This window comes from Pipistrellus kuhlii, unplaced genomic scaffold (genome assembly GCF_014108245.1).
Source record: "Pipistrellus kuhlii isolate mPipKuh1 unplaced genomic scaffold, mPipKuh1.p scaffold_m20_p_5, whole genome shotgun sequence".
In the NCBI taxonomy this organism is placed as follows: domain Eukaryota; kingdom Metazoa; phylum Chordata; class Mammalia; order Chiroptera; family Vespertilionidae; genus Pipistrellus; species Pipistrellus kuhlii.
The window spans coordinates 20,125,269-20,149,036 of NW_023425551.1; the positions used below are offsets into that span (position 1 = coordinate 20,125,269).

The window sequence follows — 23,768 nt, forward strand, 5'->3', positions numbered from 1 at the left end:
TCATTTCAAAAGTCGTCTTATACACCGGAAAATACGGTAGATAGGGTGTTTGAAAGTTACTAAGAGAGTTTATCTTAAAAGTTCTCATCATAAGAAAAACATAACTGTGAGATGATAGATATTGACTAAGCTTATTATGGTGCTCATTTTGCAATATTGCATATATGAAATCATCACATTGTACACTTTGAACTTATACAAAGCTAAATGTCAATTAAAACTCAGTAAATCTGGAAAAAAGTTTTCAAATGATTAAAACTTTACTCTTTATAAATTGTTTTCTTGACTAATAGCATTTTGTATTTTTTTAATATTGCAAGAATATTAGGTGAAAACTTTAAAATAGAAAAACTATTCTCCTATGATAATGTAACAAAATATTTTTATATTTGTTTCTATTTTTCACACCTTATTTTTAAATACAAAAGAGCATCTAAATAGTATTAAAAATTTTTTTAAGATGATTGGTAAACTTACTTACCAGTAATTGTCCATTTGTTACAAAATAAATATATTAGAAAGTGAGGTTCATAATGTAATTGAAGGTTGGCTTTCTTTAAGGAAAAGAACAGCAGGTATAATAGCTATAAGGAAAACATGGATTGTCAATGTAAGTACCAGAAAGAAATGGAAGAAAATGAATGTCATATTAAATATTTTGTCTGTATGCATGCAAATACATTCACCTTTTTGAGCTGAGCAGAAGGAAACACAACTGATGACTGTTTTTGTGAGGAGCCAATGGCTTTGTAGCTTTAAAATATATTTTCTTCAGATTTTGCTGATATTCTCTAGAGTTATTATATAAAAATTGATACAAATGGGAAGTATAAAAAAAGAAAAGCTCTCTCATGCCATTGTCTGCAAATACCCATCATTAACATTCAATCTAGTTCTTCCTTAAATAGTGCCCTAATTGATTTTCATTGCTGTATGTCCCTTTGTATTGCTTGGACTTTTTATGTATATACATGCCTTTTATAATAAAATGATAGATAATAAAAGTTTATATCTTGAGGGAAAATATGAGCACAACTACATTATATTATTTGGGATTATTTTTTAATAGATTGAAAAGGGTTGCATATCAGCAATTGATATGATTCAATCTACAAATATGCCAATTTCATTTGCTTGACTTAACAACAGCAACAGGCTTGCAAAGAAATCTTGAAGGCCTGAAGGAGAATAGGGATATTATGTTCACAGCTGTATCTCTAGGGTCTAAAACAGTTCCTGAAAGATGACTCTAATCTTTGTTATGAAATAAAAAAGACTTGATACTGATAAAAATATTTTTATGGAAATAGAAATGAAATGGAAATATTTTAACTGTACTGCAGAGAAAATCAACTAAGGGACCAATTCAGTTCCAAGCACCTCACTGGAATGGCTCTGGGAAAGCTTAATCAATAAAAATCTATCAATTTTAATACAAACTGTTTAAAGCTTCAGTATTCAGAAGCATGCATAATATATCAGCAGTGTCACAACAAGGGGGCAGAAACCTTCTGTATTCAAATTAGGAAAGGTCATGACTACTAGAAAAAGTGATAGCTGTAGCTTGAGCCCAGCAGCTGCCTCCAGAGCCACATTTTCCCACCTGCTGAATTGCCTATAGGTTCCCAGCTACATACCAGCTGTCACGTGTAATGCATTGCTTCATGAAGGACCACTCAAAATAAGATCATTTACGTGACTTGTCTGCTGCCTGTACCCAATCTTTTTACCTGGTGGACATTTGGATGGCTGTTTTATTTTCTTATTTAAAAAAAATTTTTTTTTCAATTACAGTTGACATACAATATTTTAGTAGTTTCAGGTGTATTACATAGTGGTTAGACATTTATATACCCATCTGGCATAATTACATAGTTACTACAATATTATTGTCTCTACTCACTATGCTGCACTTCACTTGGGATTGCTGTTTTTCAAAGCAGTGTGCCATAGGCCCGGAGACATGAGGTAAGGGGGAGCTGTCTGCTGGTAGTAGATATTGTGGTAGAGGCCTAAGACCATGGGTTTTGAAGACAGGTGGTCTAAGTTTAAATCACATCTCTGTCATTTGCAAACATGTGACCTTGGACAGGCAATCTCTTTGCTTTGTTAACAAATCTCTACTTTCAAAAGTTATAGTTCAATAAAACAGTAAGTATGGACATGTGTAGCATGGTAGTTTGCACATGGAAGCCACTGGTTTTCAACGAGAATCATAGTAATGATGTGGAGGAATCTGGTTATTGAATAAAAGCCTTAGATTATAGAATCCTAGAATTGGAAAGTGTAAGCAGACCTTAGGAATCTAAGGCAACTTTGTGCTCCTTCCTATGAAGTGCATCAAAGGGGAATCAACCTAACATTGATTTTTACTTGAGGTTCATGTTTGTGCACGTATTGAAAAGGTAATTTTTGATAAATCCTAACTTGTCCCCTGCTCATCTATTTTCATTTCCCTTTGTCCATTGTTATCGTCTATCCCAATAAAGCTGGTCTGTGAAGCGTGATAATGCAGTCAAGGAAATGGGCTCCATCTCCTTGACGTGCCCAGACACCGGGTCTCGGGATGATGTCTCCCTGGTGCATATGCAGCACTGCTAATTATTCTGCTTTTAGACATAATGACATGTCAGGACATGAAACCTGGGGCCACGGCCTTTATTTAATCAGGCAAGAGTGGATTTGTACATGCCTGTGCATAAGAAACAATCGCTGAATGTAATTGAATATTGATTTTTGGTATTCCCTGTTCCCAATGAGACAGCATCTAGAAAGATAAAATCTGGTTTATTCTAATAGAATATGTGCAAAGGGCACTGAGTGTGTTCCACGTTGCATCTTCATTATAAATTTCATTCTGAGACCCAGTTAACAGGCCCTGCTATTCTTTTCTATTATAATCATTTTCAAGAACTTAGGCAGCAGGATTTTTATGGTGTCACAGAGCATGCAGCAAGATCAATTGTGCCCTGTGAGCTTTCCTTTCCTGTCAGTGTCAGGATCTGAGGCATGTGATGCTGATCTGGGAGTGCTGGGTCTGAGGGGATGAGAGGCCTTGGATCCTGAGGAGAGTTAGCATCCCTTTTACCTCCTACACACACACACACACACACACACACACACACGCGCGCGCGCGCGCTCTCACACGAAGCTACTGCCCATCCTACCAGATCCCTAAGCTCAGGGAACAGGGCAGCCTTTTCTGAGGCAGACACTGAAGTTTCTGCCAACTTGGGCAGGGGCCTATACCATGAGAGCAGGGGATATTAACATAGGACCCATGTGGAGTTAGGATTTTGAGGTGGGAAGCTGTGAATTCCCTGAAATGATTTCCTAGGAAAAGAGTCTTTTGCCAGATTTTTGTGTGTTTATGATCCAAAAAAGTTTAAGAAACAGATATGTTCTTGCTTTGCTCTGATCTTTTGAGACCAAAGAGTGTTGGAAGGAATTTGGTTTTGGGTATCAGATGGATTTGGGTTTGAATTATTTTTAACGGATTTTAGCTATGTGGCCTTGACATGATCAGAGAGGCTGTGAAACCTTTCTGACCACCATTTTCTGAACTGTAAAACAAGGTTCAGAAAGCCTATAGCGTTATGCTAAGCAAAATAAGCCAGTTGGATAAAGATAAACATCACATTATCTCAACTCATGTGTGGACTATAATAAACAACATTAATGGATGAACAAAAATAGCCAGAGTCATAGAAACATCAAACAGACTGTCCAATCTAAGAGGGAAGGCGGGGAAGGCGGGGTGGGGGTGGTGGGGTGGTGATGGTAAGAGATCAACCAAAGGACTTGTATGCATGCATATGAGCATAACCAATGGACACAGACAGTAGGGGGGTGAGGGCATGTGCTGAGCTAGGGAGAGGTTAATGGGGGTTGGTGGGGGAAAGGAGACTTATGTAATACTTTAAACAATAAAGAACTTAAACAAAACAAAAAAAAAAGATTATAGTAGACTAAGTAGGCAGTTAGCCCCATGTCTTTTTCACAGTCTTTCTGAATACTATGGCAAGAGTAGATCTGCTTCTTCTGTACTGAAAGTTATCACCTCTGCTGGACCCTTGTCTGTACCAGGGCTGAGCAAAGCCAGTAGCCCAGATCTGGTCTGTTGTCTGTTCTTATAAATAACATTTTGTTGAAACATAGCCACTTTCATTGATCTATAATATGTGTCAGCTCTGATTGCTTTTGTACTGTGGCAGCGGAGAGTAGTTAGGTCAGAGACCATATGGACTGCAAAGCCTAAAATATTATCTGCCTCTTTCTGGGCAAAGTTTGCCAACCTTGGATGTATATTATCTGTTCTCCTTCCCATAACTCTGCAGGATTGGTCTTAAGATGCCTTTTTTATGGATTGAAAAGCTAAGACCAACAGAGTTCAACACTATGACTGGGATTACACAACTTATATACATGTTTAGGGTTTGAATCCAGGTCTGTGTGATTCCACAGCCCCTGTTCTTGCCACTAAACATTGATATCTTTTAACTCGGCCAGAACCTAGCTGAACCAGTTACATCTTCCAGTCCTGCCCATTGACTGTGACTGGCATGGGGAGCAATTCGGTGATGTCCCCTGGAGTCATGGTGCAACCTGGTGGTCTTGGCGATTGTCCACAACCCGGCTCAGGTCTGCAGTGTAAATCACGTGGATGTGCAAATAAGTAGGTGAGAGAGGGGATGAGGATTTCAAGGACTGATCCTGCAGATGGCAGAGCAATACGGGTGAGCACCTGTTTACATGCAGACATCATGCTGCTTCCCAAGGGTCAGCATTCCCAGGAGTGTCCTTGTTGCTGCTGGATGTGGCTTATACTCTCCTTTGGTTCCCTTGGTGAGTAATAGGTGATATTTGTGCATTTTCAGCACATGACCACCCAGCATAGACTTTTCCTGCTCCCTGTGAGACTAGGGGAACTTTGGACCTACGCGCTTGCCCACTGGCACTGTGCCCTCATTGGCAGGTCTGACTCTCAATTGGAGATGAAAGTTATTTCACAGTGAATTAATCCTGATGGAAATTTTACTGTTTTAAGGGTTTACAGACGAAGTTCTGTAGTTCTTCAGTTAGTTTTCCATCTGCCCGTGATTTCTTCTTCTCACTCGACTTCACCCTTCCAATTAATTTTTCCAAGCTTATGAACTGGTTATGATGAAATAAAAGAAACAAAATTGGAAAAATCAGCTATTCTGCTTTAATTGACTACATGGCAGTGTTACAAGCTGACGATAACAATAACAGAGACAAAATTTTTAGCCACCCGTCTGGAAATAGCATAGTTGGGTAACTGATGCATCTGTCAAAGCATGCATCTAATCAGTCGCCACATAAAAAGGGGTATTGTAACATCCAGTTAGTGAGGGGAGAGGTGAGAAGGATTAGGAGGGTGAATGCTCTTCACGATGGAGCCTGTTTTTGTTGCGTCTTTGTGACTAGTGTTAGGGACTGCCTGTGACACTCACTGCATGTGTCATGGAGCTGCTGACGGAGGATTCTGTAGAAAAGCAGCAGAGCTGCAGAGTGGACAGGAAGGAATCAGAGCTATAATTAGCTTCTGGGTCATTGTGTTCAACAACAGTGGCCCTTATGTCTCCAAAGACGAAACCCTGTGGTCTTACCCTGTGGCTGTCACGTCAATGACCCTTTCCGTCTATGGTGAAAATAGAAAACATAATAATGGGGCTGCTCTGGTGTAAGTGGGGATAGAAGAACCTGGTAGAATTAAGTCGTGTTTCATTTGTTGTGCCAGTGTGACTCTGTGGGGAAATAACGGGCTGATTAAAATTCTCTTTTTGTTGTTTAATTATTTAGAATGAATGCTTCCAGCAGACATGTTTCTCTTTGTAGTCCTTTTGGTTTATTGCTGACATGGTTTAGTGTCCAGTTACTTATTCTTTTTAATCCTCCCCCACGGATACATTTTTATTGCTTTTACAGAGAGGGCAAGGGGAGAGAGAGAGAAACATCTATGTGAGAGAGAAGCATCGATTGGTTGTGTTCCTGGCATGCCCTGACTGGGAATGGAGCCAGCAACCTGGGAATGTGCCCTGACTGGGAATCTAATCCACAAATTTTTTTGGTATTCCGGACAATGCTCCAACCAACTGAGGCACCTAGCTAGGGCCAGTTATTTATTTATTTTTTTAAGCTTTAAAATATCCCAGTATAGCTCTTCATGTATTTTATTTGTTTCTTCCATAACACCAGGTACTTCTCATTGGTCAATGCTACTGATGATTAATTTGTATTTCTGTCTTGGAAATGTGTTTATTAAGAACCCATCAGAAAATTCATGTATACCTTTTACTGGAGACTAAAGAGAAAAAAATTTAAAAAATTACAAATGATTATTGAGCACTTTGATTTGGAGAGAAACTGACAAATTAATAGAATTTTAATTTATATTGATGAAGCAAGTAATGGTGGTGCAATCACTTCCTGGGTGAGGGAGAGGAATGAGCAAGTCATAGGAATCTGTATCAATGGTGCTTTCTAGGGATGTTCATCCCAGGTATATGGTACAAGCAGTGCTATTAATTTGGGAAAGAGCAAGGCATGTTCATGGACTAGTGAGGGCCTCATCAGGTAATACTGATGCACCAAAACAGTTGTTTGAGAGCCCTTGTGTTTGGTCTTCCTGGAGCCATACTAGGAAGGCAAGCTGCTGCTATGCTATAATTTCTGCACAGATTTTCTCCTATGTTTTTTGTTTAAGCCCATGTGCATTTTCATGATTGGTTATAGTTTCTGTGGTGTGTGTGTGGCAGCATTTGAGGGATGGGGTTGTCCATAAGGCTCCTTACACTTGACTGCCAACTTTGCGGGGCTCACATGTCCTTATTTATATGTTTGCCAGGGAGAAATGCCTCCTGCCTCTCCAGTTGGCTTTGGAATCCAAGAACGTGAAGCTGGCCCAACATGCCTTGGCAGGAATACAGGTATGGCTCGCACTGAGTGCACTGGGGACGACAGAAATTGACAGGCCGCTTTGGCATGGAAAGAGCAAACAGTTAATATTTTAAACACTAGCTGTTTAAAGACCCAGACAGAATTTTGATTGAACTAGGTAACAACCAGAGAGGATAACAAGATTTTTAAAAACATTCATCAACATTTCTTTGAATACCACATTATCTTATTGAGCCTTTGGCCTCACACACTGATTTATGAGGACTTGGCTAAGCCGCACAAAAGTGAATTTTTTGTTAATCCTTTCCAGAGGATATGTTTTTCATTGATTTTTTTATTTGTTAATTTTTTAGAGTAGAAGGGAGGAGGAGAGGCAGAAAGAGAGAAACATCAATATGAGAGGAACACATCCATTGGTTGCCTCCCACACACACCCCAACTGGGGTTGGGGATCGAGCCTGCAACTGAGGTACATGCCCTTGACTGGAATCGAACCTACAACCATCCAGTCTGCAGGCTGACACTCTGTCCACTGAGTAAAACCAGGTAGGGCCAAAAGTGAAATATTTTATGTGAGGTCCAACTTTTAGGAGAATAAGGGATCCCAAGAGAGACACCCAGGTTCCATATCAACTCAAAAATCTTGTATACACCCAATGCCTGTGGTTCTGTGGATGAAAATTGATGGCAAACCTGACACATTTTGTTTTGTTTCCTACTCTACAGTTAGGTTGGCAAGTGGGATAATGTGTTTTGTTTTTCAGAGTAAGATGGAGAAGAAAAAATAAATTTGGTCTAATAGGAAAAGTTAGATTGTTTGGGAACATTTCCTTCTCTGAGCATTTGTTCATTTGTGTTTTACACATTACATAACAGAGCCATTGCAAGAGCACAAGAGAGATGGCTAGATAAATGCATTGACTTTTTAAGTGGTTTGGTTTCTAAGTGACAAGCACTGTGGGGTTCAAGCTGCGGGGGTTTGTTCAGCAGGGTCTTGGATCAGCAGCATTTGTAGGACGTCTTTTCACACCCATATGTGTAATTTCATCGTTAGCTCTCTAAGTTCAAAGAGGCCCCTGATACCTTTTCTTCCCCCCCCCCCCCCCCGCCGAATTAGATAAAGTATGTTTAATTTTATGGTAGCACTAGACATTTTTAATCATGATCCATAATGTTATTAAAAACGTTGCTCTTCTCCCAGGGAATTGGGCCAACCATAAAAATGAATGGAAGGTTGTTTTCACCTGCCACTGAGGTTCCTTTTTCTCACCTACTGTATAGATTTTCCATTTAGCTACTATTTTCTTAACCCTCCAGCACTCTAAGTTATGATAGCATCAGTGACCTGGTGGGCATTGAGCTTCCTCTTAACCATTCCTTGTTACCTCAGATTAACTTCAGGCAATATTTTTGGCCTTCCCAGTCTTTATCACTGTAGTTAGTAAGAGGTTCGTATATTAACTTTACCTCTGGGCTGCCCTGCATGCACTAGATAATAGTGAAAAATCTCTTTTGAGAGAATACAGGCACAAATGTCAGAGAGTTCTGAGAAGAAGGTTCACCATCCTTGTTCTGATCTATCTGCATGGCATTCAGCTAAAAGAGGGAGGCATAGCTCTGGACAATCAGAAGCCAAAAGCTCTTCACAGTAGCGACTCTACACTGAAGTGGCCAAGGACAGATAGAACAGAGATTAATAGAAAGTCCTTCACTGGGTCTCACAAACCCACTGCCCTGGGACACCATGGGGGGAGAACAGCTCACTTTCAGTCCTTGTGAATGAGAATTAGGTGTTCTCATTCACAAGTGTGAGTGAACACAGAATGTGGCATGACTTATAGCTCATTTGATCTGAGAATGTGATTAAAGCTATGAATTACCATTTGTTTGTTTAGGCAATAAACACATTTAATTATTTTACATAACTAGAATTCTATAGATGAGCCATTTTAGGTTTGGTGTACCAGCTCTGTGATGCCACCAAAGGCCCCATTTCTTTCCTTGGCCATCTTTTTATTTTTAATTTTTAAAAGTCTTTATTATTTTAGAGCAGTTTTTTACTTACAATAAAATTGAGAGGAAGGTTCAAGGAATTCCCATGCAGCTCTGTCCCACACATGCATAGTCTCCCCATTGTCAACATCACTCAAAAAAATGGTTCATGATTTTTTTTTTTTAATCAAGGAGGAGCCTACATTAATACACCATATTGATCCACCGTCCACAGTTTACCTTAGGGTGCACTACTCTTTCATGTCAGACCACTCATGAAGTCCTGCATTCACGCTGAAGGCCACATGTTTAGCCAAAGGGCACCTGTGAAACTATGCCATTGAAGGTGTCTGAGGAGGGCTAGTATAGAGAAAAGACTTAGATGGACATCACAGCTAATTTCAGGTACTTCAGAAGCCTAATCCGTGTGAATCTGGGGTAGGATAAGTGAGCAGAAGCTGTAGGCAGTTGAGTTTGGGTACAGTCTAAGAAAGAATTTCATGAAAAGCAAGAGTTGTCCTGAAAGTAAAAAGGGCTGTCCTGTGGAGCATAATGACTCCTGGGGAACCTGGTGAAAGTGAATATCTTTTTGTTTAGGTTTTTGCAGAAGTCATTTTCTAATGAAAATACACTAAGTTTTGTAGATTCATGAGCAATTCCTGGGTAAATGATAGTTCACAGTAGTAAGTGAACAAGTAAACATCTGAGAAAAGGAACTTGTCTACAGGACTTCTTTTCCATGACCAAGCTCCATTCAGGAGTGTGTGTGCGCACAACTCTTGTGAGGGTTGATTTGCCTGAGCCCATGCATGCTCTACCCGTCACCCAAATGACCTTGTGCCCACCATGTTAGAATTTCACTTGGTAAAATCCTATCTAATAAAGAGGGAATATGCTAATTGACCCTCACACCATCGCAAAGATGGAGGCACCCACAGCCAATAAGGAGGGAATATGCTAATTGACTGCCCCACACCTAAAGAGGGCAGCACCCACAGCCCCAAGATGTGGTGCCTGTCTCCAGAGTCCCCCAGTCTCCTCAGCCCCCAGCCACCCATGGCTGGCCCGAGGTGCAGGCAAGCCTCGGATGGCAGCTGCCCAGCTGCCCAGCTGCCCAGGGATCAAGTAACCAGGGATGGCCAAGACTTGTGCTGCCAGTACTGGCAGCACCGGAGGTGTAATGGGGTATCACCTTCCCCTGATTGCCAGGTCGCCTCCTGCACCTGAGGGCTCCTGGACTGTGAGGGGGGGCAGGCCAGGCTGAGAGACCTCCCCTCCAGTGCATGAATTTTTTATGTACCGGGCCTCTAGTATAATATATAATGACTTATCTAATTACAAGAAGAAGACTTTGCCAAAAAGTTTACCAAAAGTTTGATGTGTTGTTTTCTTTTCAATGACATCTAGAGCAGGAGTCCTTTCCTAATGGACTCCAGCTTCATGCCTCCTAAGAAAAAATTACCCTCTGTATGCCCTAAGCTACAACAGAGTAAGCGGCAGGGGAGAGCCTCTGTGATCACTGCCTTGTGCCTCTTTACAGAAGCTTGTGTCAGAAGAGAGGTTTGTATCCATGGAAACAGACTCCGATGAGAAGCAGCTGCTCAATCAGATCCTGAACGCCGTAAAAGTGACGCCCTCCCTCCACGAAGACCTGCAGGTGGAAGTGATGAAGGTTGGTTTGATGTGGCTACAAGCCTGCGTTATTGGCACAGGAACAAACTCTGACACACACACACACCCCACCAAAACCTCCCCCAACTCCACAGCTCTTATTGTTTTCTGGGAAATGCCTCTGCATGTTGGTCATGCTAGCTCACCCTTTGCTTGGAAGATATGGTAATTATCCTTGCTTATGGTCCCCCAGAGTAACCTTGATTCTTAAACAGAAAAGACAACTAAGTGAAAAGGTATGATTTCGATGCATCTATAAGATTTTTGGCCCACTCATGCATGTCAAATGTTAGAAAATGTATTTAACTTTTTTTTTTTTTTTTTGAGATCATGTATGTGAGCAGTTCTAGATTGGGACAGATCCAATCATTCTGGGTATCCTGCCTGCCTGTCTATGTTAAAACAATCAGGGTTCTAATGCTGTTTCAACGTTCACTAAGGTCTTAGAATAGTCGGTATAGGGGAAGAAGACCATAATTTGGAACCATATCAGAATCACATCTTTTTTTCCCCTGTTCAAATTATGTGACCTTAATCTCCCATATTCCAGCCACCATCTCTATTTGAAAATCACCATGATTGGGAGCCCCTTACACTGACTCTCCAGTATGTCATATCCTGGAGTGAAGAGTGAGTTGGGCAGGAGAAGGATGGGAATCTTTCCCAGAAGAGTGCCTTGGTCAGAGTAACAGCCAGAACCAGCAGACTGGCTTTCCATAATGTCTCTGCCCATTTTCTCCTTAGAGGAATGTTTAAGAATAGCTGGTGTCATAGAAAGGTTGATTTCTTCCTGGAAGTGCACTGAGGGATTTTTTTGTCTTAGATAAGAGATTCACTTCTCTGGGCTTCAGTTTCTCTACTCAGAAAAGAAAAGCTTGGTTTCTTAATGCCCTGGGACTTCCCCTAACTCTCTTGGTGGGTAGTGTAGTGATTAATGAAGAGCTCAGACTCCAAAGCCAGCCTATCTGGGTTAGAATCCTCATTCATTTCTTAATAGATTCATTCCCTTGGACAGACTCCTTAACCACTCTGTCTTGATCTTCTCATCTGTAAAATGGGGGTAATAGTAGCACCTACAAATACAATAGGATTGTTGTGGGGATTAAATAGAGTAATAGAATTCAGCGCAGTATCTGGCATAAAGCAAGTGCTTTCAAAGTGTTAAATATTACCACCACACTTCCTACTTTTACCTACTGCTACCTACTGCTGCTGAGTCAGAATCTTAGTGGTGGGTCTTAGTACTGTACACAGTAAATACTGGGAATCTTTGAGCTGGATGGCCTTGAGGAGATTGTCTTTAACTCTCTTTGCTTCTAGAATGTAATAGTACAGGTTTTTCCTGTCCTTTGACCTATTTTTTGTCAGTTGTGCAATCATAGGAACCGAGGAATAACCAACCACCTCTGGATTTGTTTTATTTTTCTACTACCCCCTTGGCCACTATTGGGGAAGAAGCAAGGCCAGCTGCCTTGTTAATTGCTTTTACTACTTCCAACTCTAGTCTGCTGAGTCCTTCATCTACTATTGAGTCTCAAAGTACTGGAGGCTGTGCTCTGGTGTCATACTGATGGACACACATGACAGATTTCATAATATCTGGAAATTCTCCCAGGCATATTGCTTTTTGTAGAGTACAGACATATGTATTAAAAATTAAAATGAGCCGAAACCGGTTTGGCTCAGCAGAAGACCGTCAGACTGTGGACTGAAGGGTCCCAGGTTCGATTCCGGTCAAGGGCATGTACTGTATAGAAGGCCTCTGCATCTCTGCTTAACAAAAACTATGGGGGAACGTTTTAAAACAGAGTTATTCGCAAATATATTCAAGTGGTATGGCACTTGGAAATAGTGGTGCATAAAAGAAAAAATAGATAATGTGAAAATACCTTTATCTCAAAAAGTAATGCATAAACTACTTAAAATCACATTTCTCAGTTTTCAACATTTTCTTCTTATTTTTTCATATATTTCTATTATCTCTAATGCAGTCACACTAAAGGGTAGAGAAGCTTGGGGGGAAAAGCAGTACAAATTTTATCAATGTGTATACAAAGTGGAAAAAATTATTTTCAATTTTCGGAGCAGGAAGAGGGAGGGCTGTTGGGGAACCATTTTCTTAGCAAAACCACCTATTTTAGTTTCTTGTGCACTAACCAAATAATGTGTTTATAATCATGGCAGACCAACCTCTAACAATTGCACATTCAAAATTAAATACTTTTCATCAAATACTGGATTGTTCCTTAATACTAGGGATTGCTGCAAAGCTTTAACGTGTATCAATAGACTTAGCTGTAGACTAAGAAGGGATTCCTCCTTGTTATGAGAAGACAAGACAATTCAGTCATTTTTCACCCTCAGACTTTGCCAATGATCATTCCTCCCCTAAGACACTCTAGAAGACCAAATGCCCAGAGTTAAGAGGCAAAAATATGAGACTCTGCCATTAAAATATTATTGAGAAGGGATGCAGAAATGGTCCTTCTATTTGGACCATTTCTTACTCCCAGACCAAGGCATGGACTGCAAAGCTGGTATTTAATTTAAAAGCACTTTCTCCTCTCCACTGTAAGACCAGAGTTCTATTGTACATGGATACCCTAAAGCTTAGGTCTACCAGTTCTACAGATAGTAAGCTTTTTTTCCTTTGTATTTTCTGTAGGCATCTGGTTGGCTTTGGTACAAAATATGAAAACATGTCAAAATTTTCTTTCCCTTCCCCTAACTTATAATCTTAATATCTCACTTTCTCTCCCTCCCACTCCCTCTCATCTCCTCCTCTCCTTCCCTCTTCTCCTTCTCATCCTTCTCGTCCTTCTCCTTCTTCTTTATTCTTCTCTCTCTCTCTCTCTCTCTCTCTCTCTCTCTCTCTCTCTCTCTCTCTCCCTCTCTCTCTCCACACACACACACACACACAACACACCAGACCTATCAACTAATTAGGTGGGAAAATTACTTCGATTCTTTCTTCATATTTGAATCTAGCTAATTGAACTAGTAAATACATAGAATGTTATAATGTCATGGGATGGTACAGAAAACACACTTCAAATCACTCTAGCTTTGCCCCTTGTTAGCCTGTGATGTAACTTTTCTATTCAATCAACTTTAAAATGTTTTTCGATAGAGTAAGAAGGCAATGTAATCCACTCTTTATGAACATAGACTTGACTTCAGGCTGAATTATAGCTTAAGTACTGGCTCTATCATTTAATTAGGTGTGTGATCTAGTATGAATGTCAAGTACTTAGCAGAGTTTCTGATGCATAATAAATGTCATTTCTCCTTTGAAAACTGTAAAGCCTTCCATCAATATTCATTTCTATTACCCAAAAATGCACATAAAATAAGATGTCCAATAACAGAACATTCATCATGCTTTCTCAGTATCCCATATCATAACCTGCCTTATCTACAAAGCTGGCCTGCCCTTCCCAGAGAGCATGCTCTCATCTCATCTTCTTTTCAAAAAGAATGGGGGGAAAGTCCCAACAGATCTAGTATCTGACCCAGCAATTCCACTTTTGAGTATTTATCCAAAGATAATGAAAACACTAATTTGAAAAGATCTCTGCACTTCTATGTTCACTGTAGCATTAGTTACAATAGCCAAGATACGGAAACAACCTAGGTGTCCACTGGTAGACGAATGGATCAAGATGTGGTTTCTATACACTCAATAGAATATTACACAGCCAGAAAAAAAAACAAACTCTTGCCATGTGCAACAACATGGATGGACCCAGAGTGTATTATGCTAAGTGAAATAAATCAGACAGATAAAGACAAATACTGTATGATTTTACTTATATATGGAATCAAAATAAACAAACAAAAAACAAAACAAAAACAAAAAAACACACAACAGACTCATAGAAACACAGGTTGCCATAGGGAAGGGAGTGGAAAAATAGGTGAAAAAGGTGAAATGGAATATAGTCAATAATATGGTGATTAGTTTACAGGGTGACAGATGAGTACTAGAATTAGTGGGGAGATCACCTTGTAAGGTATAAAAATGTCTAATCACTATGTTGTACACCTGAAACTAAGATAACTCACGTAGTATTGTGTACCATCTATGGTTAAGTAAAAAATACATTTTTCCCAATTCTAATGTTGAACTAGTTAAAAATAATAGCATGCAACAAAAGCCCTTGCCTTTTTTAAGCATCTTGGAAATCTACCTGTAAGGAATGGCAACCCACATTGTTGTTTTTCTTTTCTGACAATGATTGATTTCTTTCCAGACATTAATTACTAGTACCACACTCTACTGTGGTGTCATTAAAAAGCTCATTAAGGTGGCTTTCCAGAATTTCCAGGAGAGTTAACATGTGTCAACTCCTGTACTCAGCAAAGCTAGCAGAAGGCACTGCCAGGCTGTTCTTTTTTAAAGCAAGTATATTTACTGTGGGTGGATTAGGGTTCCTAGTAGAGCAGAGGAGATCCTCCAATTTTCTCAATCCTGTTGTCTACAAATATCTATTGCTTCCTCCGTGCTAGGCACAGATGATCCCTGGCAATGAAAATGAACCTAGCATGAAACAAAAACAGAGTCTTTGTCTTAAGGCCAGTGATAAAGAAATCAATGAAATACATAAATACACATAAACTGTGATAAATACAATGAATGAAAAATCTAGGAAAACTAAAAGTGTATTTATTATAAGGTCCGAGGGTAGGCAGATGAGAAGAACAGAGAAGTCTATTCTTAAGAGGTAATGTTTAAAGCAAATAGACCTAAAGTATTAGAAAGAATCAAGCAAGAAGACTGGGATTGGAGAAAGTGAAGGAAGAATTACTGTATTAATTAGGATTTATTTCCTCTGAAACAAGGCAGAAGTTTATTTTTCTTTTGCATAAATTTAGGTTAGTAGTGGCCAAACCACATTATCGGAAATGTTTGTTTCTTGGACTTTGTTTCCCCACCTCATTGTCCATGAAGGCCCAATCCCTCCTCAGTATTCATGGCCCCATTCCAGCCAACTGGCAAAAGGAAGCATAGGCAGGACATTTCTGCTCACATCCCATTGGCCAGACTTGGTCATATGGCAACACTCACTTGGAAGGAAGGCTGGGAAGTGTAGTCTTTATTTTGGGCAGCATGTGCCCAGAGTTCTGTTCTTAAAAAAAAATAGGATAGTGCTGAGAGAGAACTGGTGGTCTGCCACAATCCCTTATTACATGAGAATCGCAGTCTGTTTTATTTTCCCGCAGCAATAGGCAGCTGACACATCTCCTCTGCCATCTCCCTGTCCTTTTTTTACTGTATTTTTCTCAGCAGAAAAGAATTTTAATGCATTCAGAGAGGTGTGAGGTTAGCTGAGACCTAGTGGACTACTGTGGCCTATTCAGGGGGAACGTCACAATATAATCTCTCCAACTACAATAGTTAGCCCTAAACTCTTGATTCTGGCATGACTACAAAATTTCACTAGGTACTAAGTGAAAACTAATTACGTGCTCTCAGTATTGTTTGCATCCTTTTGGTGCCTGGCAGAGCATCTGGCATATGGCTTACTAGTTGCTTGTTACTTCAGTTATTGACTAATGGAAAGGAGAAGGAAACAAATGTGGTAGTTTTCAGTGGCCACCAGGATAAACAGGAACAAAAACTCAAGTTGTGATTATAGATAAATATCTGTGTGAGTTCAAAACTGAGAAAGAATAACATGGATTTGGACTTTAGAATTGCAGTAACCTCACACATCATTATACCCTTCATTTTATTGGAAAATTGAAGTTGGAATGGCTCAGTTACTTGACGGATCTTACACAGTTGTTGTTAGCAGAATAGCTTTTTCAACCATTTAAATATTTCTGGAGAGGCCTTGTGGCAACCGTAGGAGTTGATCTTGTCTTTGGATGTGTGGTATTGGGTAGGTGGAGAGGAAAACTTTCTAGACTTGTGTTTGAGTTAATTGCAAGGTCAGTGTGAGTAATACGGCTTCTGAAAAAACAAATGAAACGTAATGAGAAAGAAACACGTTTCGATAGGAATTAACTGAGAAACCTTTAAGTAGCCAAGTGTGTCTGCTAGAGTAGTAGAATGGCATGATGTAACTGTCCTAACAAACAATCATTGCACTCTGTCGTTGTAGAACTTCTTGTTATTTTTTCTGCTTTTCAAAATATTCAGTAGCAGAGTGGTAAAAACAGAGCTTCTGGAGCTAGAATGCTTGGTGAACATAGGGAAGTTTTTTTTTTAAATTTTTCTGTGCTTTAATGTTCTAAGCTGTAAACTGTAAATGATATATACCTCCTAGAGAAAGGCAGGTGGTGTCACTGAATTATCTGCTGAATTTGACCAAGAAAAAAAGAACCAGAATGTTTCTAAAGAGAAGGAATTATGGGATTACTTTCCATTTGAGGAAGTTTCCAGGCATTACATATCAGGGAGCAGAAGGGGATATGCATTAAGTAGCAGAGCTAAAGCATCAGCCACAACTAGAGCTGGGGTCTGAACTGCACCTGGCACTGAGGATTTCAAGAAAGTCTGCTCCCTCCTTGCTCCAGAAAAGTCGGCCTTCTGTGGGCTGGACTCTGCTTCTTAGATACCCTTTTGAGCTCTGGTAGATATTTTGTTTGGTTTGACTTACAAATATCATTTGGTGTTTGGAAAAATGAAACTACAATCACTTCAAGAAGCACTCATACATAAATAAAAATTATTTTAATGGTTTAAGAAAGAGGAAAAGAATTCCTTGCTCATTCATGTGCCCCCATGTCCTCGATGTGCCTTCAGGTAGGTTGTCTCCCCCAAATCAACTTGCTTCTTGACTATTTCCCCGAGTTTAATTTGTTAATTGTATGTTACAACATATTAAATTTAGACTTTCATGAAAAGGTAAAGACCGCAGTGCAACTGGTGTGCTATGTATTGAAACCTGATAAGCTTTCTCAGAATACAGTGTATTTTTCCAATCATAATGCTCATAGCAACTTATTATAATTCCTTATCTTATGACTGCCTTCAAAGCCAGACATTAGCCCTGCAAGATCAGGTATCAGGGTGTCTTTTTTTGTTCCCTGTATGCCCAACACCTTGCTCTAGATCTGATGCCTGGTAACACCTCAAAAAGTATTTTTGCGTAAATGAAGGGGAGCCCGAAGGATGCAGCACACGGGTAGACATAAAGTGGACATGCAGTTGCCATCTCTGGAAACGGGCTTTTAGCAGAAACCAGGTCTTTGAAACATAAATCTCAGGCAAGTTACCGTTTACTATGTTAAGTGCCAAAGACAGGTTCAGAGCAGAACAGATGTCAGGCAGAGAGAATGTTCCATAAGTCTCATGGGAGATGCCCTCTGGTGAGCAGAGGTGGTTTTCTCACTCTCCAGAGTTCGGTCCTGCCAGATGGTTGGCCATCTGAAAGGAGGCTCACTGGATTCTGGTTGCCCTCACCAGGTCACCTGACACTTCTGTGCATGGTTGCAAGAATTGCCTTTAGCCATTTATACCACCTGGATGTGACATTCAGATTCCCAGGACAGTTTTCTTCTATACAGAAGGGCTGTCTTATCACATTGTCTACATATTCTCCAATAATGGTTAAGCACATAGGTGAGCAGTCTCACTGACCACTGGCACTCTCTGATTCTCCTGTGGACAGTACATAGGAGGGACTGAACCTGGGCCAGGACTCACCATGCCTCCCAGGGCTTGGCAAGGTGCTGTCAACAGATGGGCATCAGGAAGTCAGGACTTACGACTAAGAAGCTTATGAATCTAATGGGGATGAAGAGGACACACAGATTTAAGTTATATCTAAAGGGCTCCAAATAAGTTCTGTAGAAAAAAGCCTTTTACATTTTCTGCCAGTTTTGTGACTGTCACATCTGTAGCAGTATTGCCTGCATTAAGCATGTTGAATAAGGGACATCACTGTTTTTCAAAATGTATTACTTTATTAATATCTCGTATAAAGCTCTGGGAATGGAGGAAGCAGAAGAGATGTTAGCAGACTGATCAGACATGAGGGAGTCTGTGGGGAGAACAGTAGTAGGATGACACCCAGTGTTAATAAATACAGAGACGTTTGCCTTCTATATTGGGAATTGCCTGCATCCCTTGGCCAAATGCACCCCAGTCAGTCCATAGCCATTGGGACAACTGTACTCTGTCTTTAACTTCACTGGCATCTTATTAAGTGTCTGCTTTCTCACTTCAATTTCCCATTTGCCTTAGTACAATCAGTTTTCAATGTGATTTGTTGGCCTGACCAACTCTAAAATAATACATACAGGACATTTAACATAGGGCATTTAAAACTGAAGTACAATAAGGTTCCAGCCTACTTTCTAGCACTATCGCTAGCCTCTACCTTCATACTTCCATGCCCTTACTCATGGCATTTCCTCTGCTTGGTACACATCTCTCTCCCTTTTCTCTCCTGCATCAGTGCTTTGCTCGTATGTCATCTCATCTGCAAAGTCTCTCCTCCAGTTATGTTGTCTTCTGACTGTCACAGTGAATATATGCAGTGGTCCCCACCACCACGTGTACGTGGGAGATACGTGTCAAGGCCCTGATGGATGCCTGAAGCCTTGGATATGGAGCCCTCTGTATAGTATGTTTCTTTCCTATGCATGAATACCTTTTCACTTAAATGAAGCATATTACAGCTTCTCTTGGGCAGCTCTGAATTGCCAGATCCTTTTCACTTGTACCAGTTCTTAAAATAGATCAGCTTTATTTTCCCCTTTTCAGGCTATTTTTTTTTTTTTTAATCTGGGGTTTCTGTACATATTTTAAATTGCAGAGTTGACTGGGAATTTTATAGCCTTTGTAATGATTTTTCCCCTTTTCATGGAAGACTGAGCTTTTCTTTATTTAAATCCTCACCCGAGGATATTTTATCATTGATTTTTAGAGAGAGAGGGAGGAAGAGTAGGGGGAATGGAGAGAGGGAAAGATTGGGGGGTGGGGAGAAACCTCAATGTGAGAGAGACACATTGATTGGTTGCCTCCTGCATGCACGCTCTCAGACCAGGTCCAGGGATTGAACCTGCAACCCAGGTATGTGCCCTTGATAGGAATTGAACCCACGACCCTTTGGTGCAAAGGCCGATGCTATAACCACTAACTCACACCAACCAGGGTTTAAGCCTTTTTTTCTATCCTCGTAGGTCATTTATAGAGGTAGTGCCATCCAGCTAGAATGCAAGATGCTGCCTATCTATCACTCAGTTCCTGCTGTTCAGTGATAATGTAGTCAGTATGCTTCCATGACCCCATGAGGGCTGTGTTTTTCATGGAGTTGCCCTCGATATTTAGATGTTCCTGTTTTCCTCGAGGCCAACATGCTCAGAATGTGAATTTAAAAATTTCACCCTCTCATTATGTAGTGGAAGTCAGGCACTTTAAATTAATTTTCTGTGGCTCCGAGTTTCCTTTCACTCACTGTGTGTTTTAATTTGGTGAATGAATGCTGGCTAGGCATTGGGCACATCAACTGTTTCTCCACTTAGCACTTCTTTTGGGTGAGTCATTTCTGTCTGCCTCACCATCCTTGCTAGACACGGGTGTCCTGTATATATCTTGTGAGCCACGGGGGACCAGGGCACTGTCAGAGCTATAATTAAAGCCTGCTGTGCTCCCAACACAACAAACAGTGTGCGAGTTTAAGGATCTGGCTTCCTTACTGTGCTTCCCTCTCCTTTCATTCTTGTCTGTTGTGCTTAGTTTTTGCATTTGGCTCAGTAAGCCTTTTGGTGTTGGTGGCTGGGCATCAGGTGGGGAAAACCTTTCTTCAAAGATGTTTTGAGAAAAACCAGCGGTGGGTGGGCAAAGGGAGCCTGTCTGCTGCAGACCCGGCTGTGAGGCCTCCCTGTGCATCCGCTGGCTTCCCTGGGGCAGTGGGAGTCCGGCACCCCTGTTCCCCTGAGACTCTTGATTTCCAAATCCGCCACCTCCACACCCTTCACGGAGACTCAGAGGCACGGCTCCCACTGCCTCCAGCCACTGCCGCCAGCACGCAGCCCTGACTCACAGAGAGCTGGGTTGGGTTTTTTTTAACATTTCCTTTCAAACTTGCTTTTGTGTGCTTAGTATGAATGTGCACAGGGTGGAAGGCAGAACATCGATCGCCAGTCCTATAAGAAACTGTGGTAATCATAGTTATGTTCCCATTATAAAGAGTGGCCAGTTGTCAGTCTTTATCATGAATGCCTAAAACACCAAGGCCCAGGTGGCCCAGGACTCACCTCTCCACCTTCACAGACCACCACCTCCAGCAGCCATCCATTTCTCATACCTTCCTACCCTCCCTCCCCACCTCCCGGCCATAACCATGGGGGGGTGGGGGGGTGAACACAAGAAAAGGAAGCTGTGCAAAGTGGCAGAAAGCTGAAGTAAGAAAGCATCATCTGAGAAAGCCTGAGGGCTTTTCCTGTGCTCAGTGGATGTAATACTCTAATGGGAAGATCATAAATAAGTAAATGCATCCTTCACATATGAGACTGGTACGTGCTCTCAAGTAAATGAACGGAGGTGCTGTAGAGGTTGAATCGAGACCTGAAAGAACTAACTACACGAGTGACATGAGGAACAAGCATAGGAGGAGCCCAGATCAGGCAGGTTTCAGACCAAGGGATGCCCAAATCAGAGGTATTAGATGTGTCCTCTCCCCAGCCAGAGAGATCCTGGTGACTGCTGCCCACAGCTTTCTGGCACACCAACCACCAGCCCCGCAAAGACAGTCCTTAATTAAATAAAGCCTTCTTCCACAAGGCCATAAAGCAGCTGCTCCATTATCCCTCTCTTCCAGCCGGCATAGCATTGAGAGGGTTTTTATCAGGAGTGGACGCTTGGGAATCTGGCATCTTAAAGATTAAAAGACTGAGGGGCAGACCCATAGTGAACTTAACTAACCTTGTGACTAAAATTGGCAAAAATCCCCTTTTCCTTTTGAAACTGCATGTGTATTTGCTTTCTCCGAAGCAGGGACTGCATCTAGGGCTGGCCTGGCTGGTGACTCAGAATGAGAGATTGGTAAAGTCCTTGTCCTGACAGTTGTGTTTTTAATGTGCTGCTGAGGTGTGTATGTGGTACGTGGTATTCGGTGCCAGGCTTCAGTGCTCTCCCAGGAATTGGGCAGCATTCTCGGGAGGCTGCTGCTGATAAGGTGCAGGCAGGGCCTGGCTGCTGTGTTTGGGAGCAAGGAGCAGACACCAGCACTTTTATGTCTGAGGCTACCAGCTAGCAAAGTTGCAGCGTCAGGAGCCAAATGGACAGGGGAGAGTCTGGCGTCCTAGCTCCAAAATTAGAAGCAATTCTTAAAATGCCACAGGCTTTCATGGATCTGTTCTCTAATAGCTCTACAAGTAGAGAGTGAGATTTTTAATGGTCACTAAAGATCTTGCAAATGTCATCGACTCGCAGTCTATGTGTTGGAGAATAAGGGTAACGTGGGGCTAATAAGTAAATCCCAGGCAGCCTTCTGAGGGAAATTACTGGAGGGAAGAGGAAAGTGAGCATGCAGGAATTTCTAATCCCATCTGGATTGGAGGGGGATGGGAGCAGAAAATTTGAGTATGCTTGGATCTAGGAAGAAATAGAGACAGTATTGCCAAGGGGTTCAGGATATGGAGTCAGATTCCTTGGTTTCAAATCTCAGCTCCATAACTTGTTACCCGAGTAATCTTGGGCATCTTATTCAAGTTGTTCTGGGCATCAGTTTCCTTATCAGTAAAATAAAGACAATCATAATGACAACTCCCATAAAAGCAATCTAGGTCATTCACATACAGTGCCTAGCACTAAGCCTGACCATTTAGTTTCCTTATCAGATCCTGGTAGACTTCTTGGAGTTGTTGAGGAATGCCTTTTCTGGCTTGTCTTGCAGTGGTCCTTCCCTGGGGGTGAGGGCAGCATCCTTTACTTTTTAAAGTATTCATCTCTACTGGACAGTGCGTGGCCACCAATTAAAGAGAGGTGCGTGCAACAGCAACACATTCGCCAAAGCAACGAACAAAGGAGTCATCAGCAGGACTGCACAAAAGCTGTATGGAATAAAAATCACTTTCTATATTTTTAACCCCCTCTCTCTCCCTTTCTCCCTCACCTCCTGGTTGGTAAAGGTTTTACTCTGCATAACTTACACCCCGACGTTTGACCTGAACGGGAGCGCTGTGCTGAAGATCGCGGAGGTGAGTGCCCGCTGCTGCCCCAGACCTTGGGTGCTGCTTGTACTTGTGCTGCTTGCTCACTGCTGCTTCACCCCAGCTGGCATCCATACTGAGGCAGAGGGAGCCCAGCAGTGGTGGGGAAAGGCCTTCTCTGGTCATGACCCTGGGGAACATCCACTAAGGATTGGATCTGTGAGAAGGCTCGGTGGCCCATCGTCCTAAGTGTTGGTGCTTTGCATGCTTTGATTGGCTTAATTTAATTTTTAACCATAGAAATAACAGTACTGGTTCTTCCCACTGTGCCTTGCTCAGAATGCATTCTTAGTCTGTTTTTCCCCAAGCTCAATTGAAAAGCATTTGATTTTTCTTCAGATGCTTTTTTAAGAAACCAGGTATTTGATTTAGAGAGATGTTTATTGATTAAATTCCATTCCTGTCTCCTAGTCCCCGATGAGTCTATTTTGTAGCTGTCACTGGAAAGCCTTCTCTTTTCTGTCTGTATTGATCTGTACTGCAGCCTGGAGCAATCACTACCTTCCAGCGCTCCCATGAGTATGCCCTAGAGGAAACTGGGCTTTTTGACTGTCTGGCATAAACCTTTGGTTTTTGGATAAAAAGTACAGCTCTGGAATGAACCTCATTATTCCAGAGCTGTACTTTAATACGCTTAGAGTAATTTTCTTTCCATTTCTCGAAAAGATTATCTTCAAGGTTTGTATGTTTTGGCAAGTGTACACCTTCAGACCTCAATGAGGCATTGATATTCCGAATTCTTAAATTACAGAGAAAAAGAAAGCCTATTAGTACTCATGGGTTTTTGTTTTTATAATAATTACTGTTTATTGGGTATACCAGGTAGATGCTAAACACTTTGAATATGTTTTCTTTTTTCACCATTTTTATTATCATTGTTGAGGTATAATTGACAAAGGTATATGTTTAAGCTGTACAACTTGGTGTTTTGATATATATATTTAAATAATCACAACAACCAAGCTAATAAACATATCCATCACCTCACCTAGGTAACATTGTCATGAGTAGTATTT

The 23,768-nt window shown here is 41.1% G+C and overlaps 1 protein-coding gene across 5 annotated transcripts in view; it reads left to right on the forward strand.

Annotated features, from left to right (window-relative positions):
* ARFGEF3 (ARFGEF family member 3) overlaps positions 1 to 23,768 on the forward strand; it is a 124,562-nt gene that overhangs the window by 26,175 nt on the left and 74,619 nt on the right. For all 5 annotated transcript variants that reach the window (XM_045572576.1, XM_036413858.2, XM_036413859.2 and 2 more), the window contains exons 3-5: positions 6,869 to 6,950; positions 10,454 to 10,585; positions 22,672 to 22,740. In XM_045572576.1, coding sequence (XP_045428532.1) covers positions 6,869 to 6,950; positions 10,454 to 10,585; positions 22,672 to 22,740 — 283 coding nt within the window. The remainder of the gene's footprint in view (positions 1 to 6,868; positions 6,951 to 10,453; positions 10,586 to 22,671; positions 22,741 to 23,768) is intronic.